The following is a 14,163-nucleotide window of genomic DNA, read 5'->3' on the forward strand; positions in this document are numbered from 1 at the left end:
CAGACTTCTGCATTTCATCAGCTCCACTCATGAAGCACACTCTAACCATAGTGGAGTGGAGCTTGGACTATTCCAACCCCACACCGACAATCACAAGAGCATCCCAAAGCTCCCTAGTGAGCTAGACCATGCACAACAGAATGCAAGTCTGGAGGCGGAGCACCAAAGGTCATCATTAAAAGGTAGGAATTAAGCCAGACTATCAATCAAAGCCTTAAGGACCAGTGCTGGCAGGTGTACCAAACTGTCCTTCCAGCATCTCTGGACAAAGGCACAAAAAGGATTTAAGTTCCTTGAGTTACACCTTTTCAATTTGTAAAGGCTGCACATGCTACCTACCTTGGGCTGTGCTCGGCGGGGGAATGCTACTTTTGGGTCGATCTGAAAGAGACATGGGAGAGAGAGAGCAGGTGAACATTAATACATGAAATGTAGGCAATTAAAGTAGGCTCTCCACAAACTTTGCTGAAGTGATAGTTTGCCAGATCCAAGGAAGACACCTAATGAGCATAAAGTAGACTGCAGACAACTTTATCTTTAATAGAGGTGTGATCCCTGGAGACTACAGTTCCCAGCATGCAATGTTCCATCCGAATGTGAGCAGCAGCCGATCAGCACAAGATGGAACACCGCAGTCTGGGATTAGCAGTCTCTGTTAGCCGGTCCTCTGTGTTCAGACTCCACCTTGGCCACCCTGTACCAGCAAAGTACTTTATTCTCCCCTTCACTCTGGCTAAGTGTGCAAAGCTCACCTGGTTAATAGTGAAGCAGGAAACGGTCTGCACATAAAAAGCTAAAAACTTCAGCCCCAAAAGCATGGATTCACATGAGAAAGGAAGAGGTAAACTAAACAGAAGAGTCCCAAGGACAGAAAGTTGCAATACAGACTCCTGTCATCAAATCACACAGTATACTGCTGCCCCTTCTGCAGGTTATATGCTATACAATAAAAACAATCAGTTCCAATCATCCTACTGTGCTAGATATGCCTATCTGTTTGGTGTATTAATAAACCTGCTGTCCACTAGAGTGCCTTTATCTCAGCACCAATATCCAGATGATGCATATTCTGCTGGGGTCAGCAATGGATGAACGCATGGCTGCACTATTCTTACCACCACCACAACTTAAACTAGGAAAATACTAATGCACTGAAAACGAAACACCCACTATAATGCACACACAGCAACTTTACATTAGAAATTATCCAAATCTACAAATGAGCTTAGAGAGCCCTGTGCTAAAGGAGGGTCTGTTCAGCCCACAGCTGAAAAGACTGTAGCTGGGAGAGGAACTGAGAAGTTTGTCCCATTAGCCCAGCAGCTCAAACAGCCTGCAAGGAAACTGCATCTCTCCAGCTCTTCTCACTGCTGCTGTTCTACTTTCCAGCCTGGTTTTTCTCCCTTCGTTCATCCTTTCATTTGTCAGATGGAACCCAAAGCTCAGTACCTCTTCAGATCACTCCCCTCTGCCTTCCCACCTCCATCCTCATTCACAACCTAGAACATAAATAAACTCAGCGTATAAGTAAACAGAGGCAAAAGTGAAGAACATAAATAAACCTCCCCTTATGACCGCCAAACAGAGAGAGCAACATGCACTCTTGGTGCCTCATAGGGACATCTGAGCACCTTTCCTTCTCCTCCCCCTTCCTCCCACTCCAATCCTCTGGCTTCCTGGCTAGTGCAGAAATCCTCAGTGAATTCTGAGGACAGAGGACGGCAGGAGACCAAGAGGCCGATGGCAGATAATAAGCAAAAACAATAATCTACTGTCTTTTAGTTCTCAGCCAGTGTTATTCAGCTCCTGCCAAGAAGATGCTTTCATACACAGCAAAGTTAAGCCCAGGCCTCATTTTTTCATTACCCTGAGCGTGATAAACTGGGTAGAGATAACATATCCACCTGGCGAGAGGGGGCAGGCAGTAATTTCACAAATTCTTCTGCACAACTATCTATTGTTGCTGGTAAACCGAGGCCTGACCAATCAACTGCAGACATGTAACTGAAGGTTCACAGAGGAGAGAGCGTTCAATACAAGACTCAAGGTACTAAAAGGGGGCTATTCCTCAAGTACAGGAATTTTCATAATTAAAAGGTAAAGTGGTGGTAATCACATCCTGTATCCCTGGTATTAAAGCCAATAATCTGGTGGAGTTTTACTTCACTGTCAGTTATGGATGTGATAAAAGATTTGTACACAAGGAATTCAGAGTTCCACAGATAATGTCCTAAAAAAATGTAACCAGTATCCGATAGTGGTTAGGGGTGTTATTTAACTACTTGTCACTTTCATTTCAAGTAACTAACCTTTAGGGACAACTTGTGCCCATGGTTATATCCATGGAATCCCACTGACCTCACAAGCGTAAACAAGGGCACAACTGGGCCCTTCATTACCACTTTTCAGGCCATGTAACTCTGTTTAATTCCCATGTAAGCTCATATAACTACATTTAACTTGCTGACATCATTATCCGTGTTATCTATATCCATTAGCTGGGATCTGAAGCGATTCAAAAAAGCACAATTGTCATATCTCTAGTGCCAGCTTTGTTACATTTGTTAATAGTGAATCTGAAAATGCCTACAGTACCCCTTTCACACACACAAATAAAAACAGCAAGAGCAAAAAAAACCCAAGCAAGAAAACCTCTAACACATCACTGTTTCTAGGGCACATAGAGAAACTGAAGGCAGCAGCCGGTTGCAGCTTTACAAAGGCACGCAAAATCTTTTACCTTGAGTCGGCAAAGCCAACTCTCATATCAAGCATTTCCATAAATAACCCCTGTAGGCTGCTATCTAGCTTACAAACAAAGAGAAGTCTGAAAGGCACAAGGTTTCCTCCAGAGAATCAGGCCAACAACATTAATTACAATAGAAAGAATCAGAAAACAATGAAGCAACAAGTTGGGCAGACATTATCTACCAAGTGCTGTTTACCAGGAGACACCAAGCACAGAGAATGGGATGTAGTTTCAGGATACTGGGCCTTTTCCCACAAAGTTTTATAAAAGCCTAAGTTAGGATTCAGATGGGTTGGTGACATTTAGTCCATGACTAACAGCAGAGACTTTCAACTAAAGAGGGGGAAAAAACAAAACAAAACACCCGCACACATCTAAGGCTCCAAACAGGACTACAAAATCAGCATGTTTTAGGGGAATTGAGAGCCACTGAACTGCTCGTATAGATCAGTCTTAGATCCTAATCCAGCAATTACCAGGCAACATACCCCAAAACATTCAGCCCAGATTTAAACTTGAAAAAAAGAAAAAAAAAATCCAGTTCCTGACAAAGAAAGGACTCTAGAGAAACTGCCACCATTCTTCCTGCTTCCTCAGCATACAATCAGCAAGCCAGATGCATCAGAGAATTTCAATGGCTGGCCAGCCCCACATGTTCTTTATACCACAAGTCCCTTCTCTTTTCCTTCAGCACACTTACCCATTCCACATCCCCTCCCCTTCCTGGGCCCACCCATGGATTGCAGAATTGCTTTAAGAGCAGAAGCAGCATTGGTTTAGTCAGGTAAGAATGGAGACCATAGATTGCATCTCACTTCTGTCCCAGAAATGCTCTTGGGATTGCTGCCACCAACATCCATCACTCATCTTTTCAAGAGTGAGGTAGGCCAGTCCCACAGATTCATCATCAGACCCCATGTTTATACGGACTATAAAATAAAACAAGCCTGCCCACCCCAAAACATTTAATCAGAATCCTCCCCCAAAGCAAAACTAACTTTGCACCTCTCTCACAAGAGGATGAGGTTTTTAAGACTCCTGGTAATCTGCACACTGCAGAGGCGGCTGGAATAGGTTTAACCAGGAGCTCCCATGGGGAGGAAGGTCCTGTACACATCAAAGGGAACGATCCATGCAGTTAAACAGGAACAGACATAAATCTCACCGCAGCTCATGCTGCAAGCCTCAAGAAAGGGTCTCTCTCTCTCCCACTCTCTCTATTCAACTCAGATAAAGAATTTGATGCCTGAACTGCCTCACTAGACTTCAAGTTACAGATGTAGACTTTTCATTAGTTCATGGCTGAAACTGGAACTTATTTCCCCCCCCCATGTGCCCCCACCACTTGTATCCCCATCCCTGGATCAATATTAAGAAAGAGAGGAATTTTACAGCACAAAAGTCACTAAAACTACTCAGACAAAAGACCTCTAACACCCACTCCCCAAACACAGATCCTACATATCTACCTGATGCCAAGGGTTTGCAATGCAGGAACTGTCAGTCTGTTGAAAGACCCAATAACTCTTTAAAAAAAAAAAAAAAACCTATCTACAAGTTCACAAAGTGGCAAGAACAGCTTGTAATTGGAAGAACTGATGCACCACCCTGGGGGATGGAGGCACCGCTGATATCTGAAAGAGCAGAAAATGGCCCACAGAGGCACCTTCTGAGCACACTAGGAGACAATAAACTTCAGGAATTCATGGCCATTGCAAATTTGTATCCTGGGGAAGCCATAAGAGAGCATGAGGCAACAATTCCTCAACACAAAGGGATATGGGTCTATAACAGGGGGTTCTCAAACCGGGGATCATGACCCCTTAGGGAGTTGCAAGGTTATTACATGGGGGATTGCAAGCTGTCAGCCTCCACCCCAAAACCCTGCTTCACCTCCAGCATTTATAATAATATTAAATATTTTTAAAAATGCGTTTTTGATTTAGAAAGGGGGGGGTCGCACTCAGAGGCTTGCTGTGTGAAGGGGTCACCAGTACGAAAGTTTGAGAACCACTGATCTATAGCATCACCACCAGAGAGAACAGGCCTAGCTCTTTGTAAGGGTCAAGCGCCCATCACGGAGGGGTTACACCTATGGCAAAACAGAAGGTGATTGGTGCACGCAGGAGACAATAAAAGCCTATCAAAGGCTGTGGGGTGCTGTATTTCCATAAGGGACTAGGAGAGGGCATCACATGAGAGTGTGAGGCTCTGCATGTCCTCTCCACTTAGGGGGCAGTTGCTCCCATAGACACTGTTAGTTTCACATGGACACATGTTTTCTTGTGCAGTCCTGAATGTATTCAGTCTTTTCAACTCACAAAGTGCCACCATCAGTTTCTCGAAAGGGATCTTGCAATCAGTAGGCAGAATGGAAAATCATAACCTGGGATTCATGATCAATACTCAAACATTCACAAACCAATCCATACTTGGTCATCCACAGCTCAGAAGAGCAGCCAGTTAGCAAACCATCACCAGGATACAGAAGGGCAGGATAATTCTTTATCAATAATCAATAGTTTATAACCCCTCATTGGGAATCAAACACCACAATCAATCAGTGCTCTAAGCACTGAGGCTCAGTTGACAAATTAACCCCCTTAGATGGGAGAAGAAACCTCACCGTCTTGGAGTCCAATTCATGTCTGGATTGGGCCAGAACCTTGTCCACACCGGCCTGGTCCATGAACGTGACGAACCCGAACCCCCTGCACCCCGAATCCCAGGCAGGAGATGGGACGGGGAGAGGAGGAAAGAAAAGAGAAAGTTGGTTAAAGTCGGGCCCGGCTCTGGCGAGGAGCAAAGGAGGAGCAGGGGCCGGTCTTCTCACCTGGATCTCTTTGTCAGCGGGTCCCGCATCACCAGACACTCCTTCACCTCCCCGAACTGGCTGAAGTATTCCCGCAAGCCCTCTGCAACCAGAACACAAGGCCATGGGCCCCCGCCTAGCGCCGGCCCCCGGGGGCTCCCTCCCCACCGCGCCGTCCCGCCCGGCCCACGGAGAAAGCGCCCCGGGCCCGGAGCCGACTCCTGGTGGCGAAGAGCGACGCGCCCACACACACGCGCGTTCGGGGGCGGCCGCGGCTGTCGCCCCCCCGCCTTCCCCCCCCGAACAACAGCCCGGGCCGGGCGGAGCAGAGCCCCGACCCCGCTCCGCCCGGGGAGTTGGGAAAGTTTGGGTGGCAGGTGCCCGGTCCGGAGCTCGGCCGGGGCCCGCGGGGGAGTGGGAGCGCCCCGGGGAGCGGCCCCTGCCCGGCGGGCCTCACCTTGCGTGGTTTGCCAGCTCAGTCCCCCGATGAACATTTTGCTGCGGGAGACACAAAAAGAGCCGTGAGTGGAGCGCGGGGGGCCGGGCCGGGCGGCCCGGCGGCGGGAGGGGAGCAGCGCGGTGGCAGCAGGCGGGGCGGGCTGCCCGGCTCCAGCGAGGGACCGGACCGGACCCGGCGCGCCGCGGATGCGGGACGAGCTGCCCAGGCTCGGTGGGGGGGGTCCCCGGGGGGGGGCGGGGCGGGCTGCCCGGTGCCGGGCTCAGCGCGTGGCCCTTATGCCCGGCTCGGGGGGGCTCGGGTCCGGACTCCGGCGGCGGCCGGGCGAGCTCGCAGGGATCGGCCATGTTGGCAGCGGCCGCCGCCACCGCCGAGCCTGTCCGGGCCACGAGCTCGCGGGGAGCCGGCGGGAGCGGCGCGCCGCCGGCCCCGGCTCCCGCCCCCCGCCGCGCCGGGCGGAGCGGTACCAGGGATCGTGCGGGGAGTCCGGGGAGGCGAGGCCGGGCTGGCTGGCTTCTGTCTCCATTCGGACCTCTTCTCCCTGCGAGGCGCAGAGCCGCACTCCCGGGGCAGATGAGCGCTGGAAAAGGGGCCGGACGGACAGGCCATGCTGCCCCCTCCCCCGACCCCTCTCAGCCAGGCGGGGAGGGAGGGAGGAGGGCCCGGCGGGGACAACCTGCCCGGCTCCTCCCACCCCCGGCGGGCGGGCAGCCGGCGTGCGCATAAAACCCGGCCGGCTGCTGCCTGCCGGGCCGCCTGCACCGGGGGGACAGCAGCGAGCGGGGCTCGGGCAGAGCCGCGCCCAGGCCAGGCAAGTACCGCGGAGTCGATCCGTCCGCGGCTGGTACCGCCCGGGAGAAAAGCCGGGACGGGAGCCGCGGTGTGCGCTCCCCGCCTGGCCCTCGTCTCCGGCCCGAGGGGAGGGAGCCTGTAGCCGGCGCCCGGAGGATCCTCACCTGGCTCGCCACGGAGGGGCGGCTGGGGCTCACGCTGCGTGGTGCGCGCAGCTAGAAACAAAGGGGGCCTGGAGCTGGCCCCGGGGAAGCTTGTGCTGAGTCGCGTCTGGCTTTGGCGTGCTACCGTGCGGGTCTCCGCTGCTCTAGGGGACCGGGCAGCGCGTCCTAGAGCGGCGGAGCGGAGCTATTCCTGCCAAGAAAGCCGCGTAACCGGCTCCAAAGTGCGGGCTGCAGCGGGGGCTGTTCAAACGTGGGGGCTTAAAACCGGGCTGGAGCGGCCTAACTTTAGGCACTCACGTTTGAAAACATGGCACCGTGCGGCACAAAAGGAAAGCGCGCTGTGAAAGCCCCCGAGAGGCTTCTGTGGAGAGCCCTGCAGCCGGAGCCTGGCTGGCTCAGATGCGTGTCCGGGTTTAGCTTTGTTAGTCTGCCTAAAACTTGGTTTTGCGCTTCTTTCACTTACCCTGAATGGAGGCCAAATGCCCCAGGGAGCTTGAGCCTGGCAGGAATGCGAGCCAGACTCCTCTCCAGGGCTGCCTTGCACACCTGGGACATCACCTCCAGCCTGATCCACCAGGGCACAGAGGAGAAGTTTGGTCTGAGAGGGTTAAATCAATTTGACAATAACAGGTATCCCCGACCTGAAGAAAAGCCCTCTGTAAGCTCAAAAGCTGGTTTCTCGCACCCACAGAAGTTGATCCAATAAAAGATATTTCCTCAACTACTTTGTCTCTAATATCATGGGACCAACACTGCCTGCAGTAACATGTGACACAAACATAGCCTGAAGCAGGATCTGCGTGTTGTGGCATGTACCATATTTAAACAAGACTGCTTTCCTTTCTTCCCCCCCCCCCCCCCTCACTTGCTGCTGTGGTACTCTTACAGAGCCACAGTATCACACAAGCATTAGCTAAAGCAGGGGTTCTCAACGTTTTTTTTTTTTTTACCCTCCCACCCCCAACAAGCAATTAAAAACTCCACAGCCTATCTCTGCCACAACAACTATTTTTCTGCATATAAAAGCTAGAGGGGAGCAAGCAGGGCAATTGCCCAGGGCCTCACACCACAGGGGGCCTGCAAAGCTAACTTGTTTAGGCTTCAGCCTCAGGTGGTGAGGCTCATGGCCCTAGGCTTCAGTGCCATGTGGTGCGGGTTTGGCTTTCTACCCTGGGCCCCAGCATGTGTAATGCTGGCCCAGCTTGGCAGACCCTCTGAAACCTGCTCGTAGCCCCCAGACCCCTGGTTAAGAACCTCTGCACTAAATGATACTTAATATTGACTCCTCACAATCCATGGGCAGCATTATCCCTATTTTACAGATAAGGGAATGAGGCACAGATGTGAAGTGACTTTACCAAGACCACACAGTCGGTCTCAGGCAGAGCTAGCGCATGAACCCAGGAATTCCTCACAGAGGCCTTTGCACAGTCCCTTGACCACACAGTCTCCTTAGTACATGCTTAGAAAGATTGATTAGAGATCTAACCCCCTTTCAATCACCAGAATGGAGACAGAATAGTGTAACTTTTTCCCCCTCAACATATTTTCTCCATCTAGATTCATGTACTTGTGCCCATCACTGTAGTACTTGTATCCTGGTACTTTACTCAACTGTAAACACTATCCAACCAGATTCTGAGTGATCACCTCCCTTTAAAAGAGAGAAAGAGCACCTTTACCAGCTCCTATCATTACCAAGGGACTGTGATTACAGCAGAATAATTTTTTTAATTAGGTACCATGGACCAAGACTACAACAGCAGGGCTATGTACTACAATGGATCATCAGCACAACTCCCACTGATGACAGTGAGCGTTGTATTAAAAACTGAGGGTAGAATACAACCATAGTTTCCTTTTGCAGCTGCCTTTCTCAGAGGCACTGGAGCCTTGTTTCAGCTGCTGTTATAGTGGCCCAAATCACAGTGCAATTTTACATGGATTAAATTGGCATGGATTAATAAATTGATCAGACCATAGGCCACCAGCCTGACACTTATGCCATGTTCCAAATCTTCCTTACTATCAAATTAGTCTGTCCTGCATATGTCCATGTACAGATACTTTGGGAAGCCAAGGGAGTGCACCCTCTAGTTCAACCCCAAACCATACCAATGAAGTGCTAGTGTCAAAATTTAGTTGGGAGTAGGTGAACTGCTAGATTATCCACCATGGACCTACAGTCAAAGAACACTTCTTACCTCTTCACAACTACAACTCTGTGCATGTCACTTGGAAATGGAACATTCACTCAGATTACATAACAGACATTGGGCCAAAATGCCCAATATATCTGCTATGTCATGCAATATGCAAGTTAAACATTTATTATACTCATTCCTTTCTCCAGTTTATCCAGAATGGGTTTCCCTTTTATTTTCTGATTCCCCATCAGGCCATGCTGCCTGGTTAGGAATGATAAGATAGATATCAAGAAACTCCCATTCATCTTTGACCTTTTATCAGTTTTATTTCCCAATCTCCCATCCCCTGCAGTAATCTCAATACTGTACCTCAGCTGCAACCAGGAGAATAGACAAGCACTTTTTTCCCCCCCACACACTAAGATTGCTGGGGCAGGCACTATTTCTTACTGCATGTTTGTATAGCACCTAGCACAATATGGCTCAGATCCTGAGTGGGGCCTGTGGGTACAATCACAATACAAATACAAAAGTGTAACTGCTAATATTGCTGCTAGGCCTGGTACAGGTTGCTGCAGAGTGACCAGGCCTATCCATTACCCTTGGATATTTTTCAATGCCCATCCTCTTAAATCTGGTGACATGTCCGCAAAATCTGCAGAATTGGGGCAAAAATCTCAGCAGAAGTTGCCAGCAGTTTCTTTGGCTATACATTGGCCCTTATCATTATGTACAGGAATGTTAAAAAGCAAAGACTTTGTAACCATTTCTTGGGAAATCAGTTACATAGTATGAGCTCAAGCTGTTAAGTATCCTAAACTCCCATGGGTGTCAATGGGAGGTGAATGTGCACACTACGTCACAGGATGAGCTGCTTCTATACAACACCACAATAATTCCAAACTGTGTTCCACACACACAAATAGCAAAATCCTCTGGTTTATCATCAATGTATATCTGCAATTTACCATTCTTTCCATCCATTATAATATCTTTTTATTTAAGAGAGGATGCCACATTGGAAGACCCAGACAGCATTAATTACTACATTGTGTTATTGTTGTGTTACTCATGTTTTACTCCCTCTTCCCCATCAAAATAACGTGGGAGAAGGGAAAGAGGGTATTTGACTAATGTGGGTTAATGTCTGTGGGCTCAGAGAAGAAGTGAGTGTTTAGGAGAACATAATGGCCATAATGGGTTTGACCAATGGTCCATCTAGCCCAGTATCCTGTCTTCTGACAGTGGTCAATGCCAGGTGCTTCAGAGGAAATGACCAGAACAGGCAATCAAGTGATCCACTCCCAACTTCTGGCAAGGGCTAGGGACACCCAGAGTATAGGGTTGCATTCCTACCTATCTTGGCTAATAGCCATTTATGGACCATTCCTCTATGAACTCTGAAGTAGAGGCAGATAGATATTTGAGTTATTCACAAAGGGACTGCAGGACCCAAAAATTGAAGGATGAGGGAGGAATAGAGTAGCAGAGACTTTTTTCCTCCTCCATCATTGCAGGAGGCTGAGAGAGACAGCATTTTGGAGATCCATCCCTTCACAGGAGGTGGGAGGCTCCAGCAGAGGGGTAAAGGGAAGAGCCTTGCTTTAAATTTCATTTGGCCAGTTAATAAAAAAGCTTGAATGAGAATTCAAATAATTTTTGTAATATTTGTTTTAAGGGATAGTGAACATGTAAACTGGAAAAATATTAACTGCGGCTTTTTAGCCAGCCTGGGGGAAATATCAGTCTGCTGACAGTGGCTTCCAGTTATGTTCATGCCTGCTTTGGAAATGATGCTTGCTTTCTGGAGAGAACGATGGTAGACACTCCCTGCTGGCCGGTATATGAGGCATACAACTGGTGTCTGCCTCAAAGGAAACTGCCTGGCCATTCTCCTACGTGGTGGCAACTGACTTGAGACAAGTGGTTTAGGTATGTAAAGGCAAAATTAATTAACTAGAATGAAGGGCTGAAAAGGAGCCCTAGGCTCTCAAACACTACACTTATGGGGGCCCTATAAGCACCTAGATAAATAGAATTTGGACCTGGTTCATGTCTGGGCATCAACAACAGTAAAACAAAACGGCTGAAAAAGCAAAAAACTTTCCTCTGTTGCAACACAACCCATTAAATAGGGTTAGATTATTATAAAATAGGTTATATGCTGCAGAGCATTTGAAGAAAGAGGAAGAGAATGCACAAAAGGAATAGGGATTTGGATGCAAGACTGAAAGAGTGGGAGAGAAGAAATGCAATGATGAATAATAAAGAATGGGACAAAGAAGGAATATGAAAGCTTAAAGGGGCCATGACTAGTAAGTAAAGTGCGGATGAAAGAATCATGGCTACAGGAAAAGGGGGAGAATACATCAAATGATGCAAGAAAGCAAGAGCGGACAGGACTGCGGCCCTGGCACCACAAGGGAAAGAAGGTCTGATGTGGGAGGGAAAGCAAGAGTTTTTGATTTCGGTATCAAAAAAGGGGAGTTTGTACTGAGCATACTAGTAGGGAGTTCAAGGTAAGAGAACAAAGAGGAAGGGAATTCTGAAGGACACAAATGGAGTTTTTTGTAAGGGGACTGCAGTGCATCATCTGCTGTCCTGGAGGTGAAATAGAAGATGGACAGAGAATAGTTCAGAAAGACCTTTCCATCATTCACCCAACTCACAGACTCATGTAATTATTATCTGGCACCCAGTCTATACAATGAAAAACTATTCAAGTGTAGGTCAGACTGATAGAATCATAAAATATCAGAGTTGGAAGGGACTCAGGAGATCATCTAGTCAACCCCCTGCTCAAAGCAGGACCAATCCCCAATTTTTTTTCCCCAGATCCCTAAATGGCCCCCTCAAGGATTAAACTCACAACCCTGGGTTTAGCAGGCCAATGCTCAAACCACTGAGCTATCCCTCCCCCTACATTATGAAAATGGAGGAAACTGTAAATATAAAGCCTAGGCTAACTGATTTGTTTCACACATCTGAGTATTAACAGGTCTGAAGGATGGGCAGTTGCTACCAAGTTGTTATTGTGCTTTAACATCTGCCATAGACCCATACTGGCTTTGTTCTTCTCCCTTTCCCAAAATGCAGTGGGCACAGGATTCTCTTTTCCATAGATAAGGACAGAGGTACTTATCTTTGAGCTGAGAACATTTTTCTGCACTGACTCCATATTCTCCACTTTCCATTACACCAGATTTTTAGTAAAACAAGACAAAACACTAACATGTTTACAGTAAGAGCAAATTAAAACAATTAAAATAGGTCTCAGCTCTCTCAAAAAGCTACTTGAACTCATCCTTACTGTCCATACTCTATCCCCTCTAAGTACCATTGGCACAGATCTTTGTCATAGTTGATGGTTCTCGTACTACCTTTATTCCTAGCTTGTTATCCCCCGTAACTTTCACCCAGTCCCTCAGCCCAGCACCCAGTGTATAGGGGGAACACTTCCAGTCCTTCTCCCCTGTCACCAGACTGCTCAGTGCCCTCTGGTGGGGCACTGCTTCCGCTCTCTCTCCCCCCGCCTTCACTAGGCAGAGCTGGGGGTTGGGGGGTGAAATCAAACCTATTTTCCCCCATTACAGGCCTCCCCTCCTCCACTTTGAAGCCTGATTAGCTGAATTTGGCAGTCAGTGAAAGGTTGCCGCCAATAAGCAGACCCCAGTTCCAGGATCAGCTTCAGAGTTCTAAAAAGTGACAATTGGAATACTACTTGTTACATCAGAGACTCTCAGTTTCATTGCCCAATCCCTATGCTGGAGAGTATCTCTCTCTCTCTCAGCCTCTGCTACCTTCAGCTCATGCTACTTTGTAGATCTTCTGCAATAGCCTGAGGGGCTTTTTAAAGCTGATGCCACCCTATCTCTCTACTGTTGCCTGCATCCTGTGGATAATGCCCCAGCCAGACATTACAGAATGGATAGTACAGGTGCCACAATGGGGGCAATGGAACATCATTTTCATGTTCCTTGCTGATGCCCCTGCCATCACCACTCAAAGCAGTTGCACAGCTCACATTTTGACTCTCCACTGTTTTCTGTTTTCTACAGGCCTACACCTTTTTAGGAGCACAAGTGTGAATAAGTATTTGGAGTAAGGATTTGAGTAAGACAGAAGGGGATTTGGGAGGAGTAGAGGAGTCAAAGTGAGGCTTGGTTGGGGAGAAAGGGAGTTTGGGGTGTGTAACAGAGATGGGAAGGCTAGAGAGAAGGACAGAAAGAAAAGGGGAAGAGAAATGCATCAGGGCAGGGAATAGTGAGAGGCTGGAGTTTGGGTCTGAGATACAAAAAGAACCTATAGAAGTGGAGATAGGAATAGAAAAGGGGTGTGCAGGAAATGGCAGAAAGAGAAGGCATGTGGCGAGGTGGGTAAACAGAGAGATTTGGAGACAGAAGGGGGATTCGTAATGTGCAATCAGACAGGAAGTTGGTTGCAGTTTGGGACATAGCTCTTATTCCTAATTAGAAGTCTATACAATATGGGCTTGATTCTCTATTGCCCTGTGCCTTGTGCCACCACATTAGAATGGCAGTGTTTTACACTCAGTTTGCACTGATGTACGTGACTACACCAAGTGAAGGGCAGTGGAGAATTGGGCCCAAAGAACTATCCTGTACTTTGGATAGTCTCTGCTTAGTGCTCAGCAGAAGCATACGCTTGCAGGAACTGGGTCCCATTACAATGCTTGGGAAGAGCATGAATGTATCCCTCGCAGAGCAGTTCAGCGGGATCAGATTCATATGAGCTGTTCCCGACCCTCTCCCCCTCAGCATTGAGTGATCATGCACAGGGACAGACAAAACAAGAACAGTCATAATCCACTGTATTAATCCAGGGTACACCCACACCTTGAGTACTGCATGCAGTTCTGGTCACGTCATCTCAAAAACAATAGATTAGAATTGGACAAGGTGCAGAGAAGGGCGATGAAAATGATGAGGGATATAGAACAGCTTCCATATGAAGAGACATTAAAAAGACTGGAACTGTTCTGCTTAGAAAAAAGATTAAGAGGGGATATAATAGAGGCCTAT

General features: G+C 48.2%; 1 protein-coding gene across 11 annotated transcripts in view; it reads right to left on the reverse strand.

Annotated features, from left to right (window-relative positions):
* MSI1 (musashi RNA binding protein 1) overlaps positions 1–14,163 on the reverse strand; it is an 88,395-nt gene that overhangs the window by 32,051 nt on the left and 42,181 nt on the right. For 3 of the 11 annotated variants that reach the window (XM_043497996.1, XM_038373927.1, XM_038373926.2), the window contains exon 3: positions 340–381. In XM_043497996.1, the coding sequence (XP_043353931.1) occupies positions 340–381 (42 nt within the window). Of the gene's footprint in view, positions 1–339; positions 382–5,375; positions 5,461–5,582; positions 5,665–6,018; positions 6,060–6,485; positions 6,695–6,974; positions 7,374–14,163 lie in introns of those variants that run through there. The other 8 variants (XM_038373922.2, XM_043497990.1, XM_043497994.1 and 5 more) reach the window with 7 other exon arrangements.

Source organism: Dermochelys coriacea, chromosome 15, assembly GCF_009764565.3.
Source record: "Dermochelys coriacea isolate rDerCor1 chromosome 15, rDerCor1.pri.v4, whole genome shotgun sequence".
NCBI lineage: Eukaryota > Metazoa > Chordata > Testudines > Dermochelyidae > Dermochelys > Dermochelys coriacea.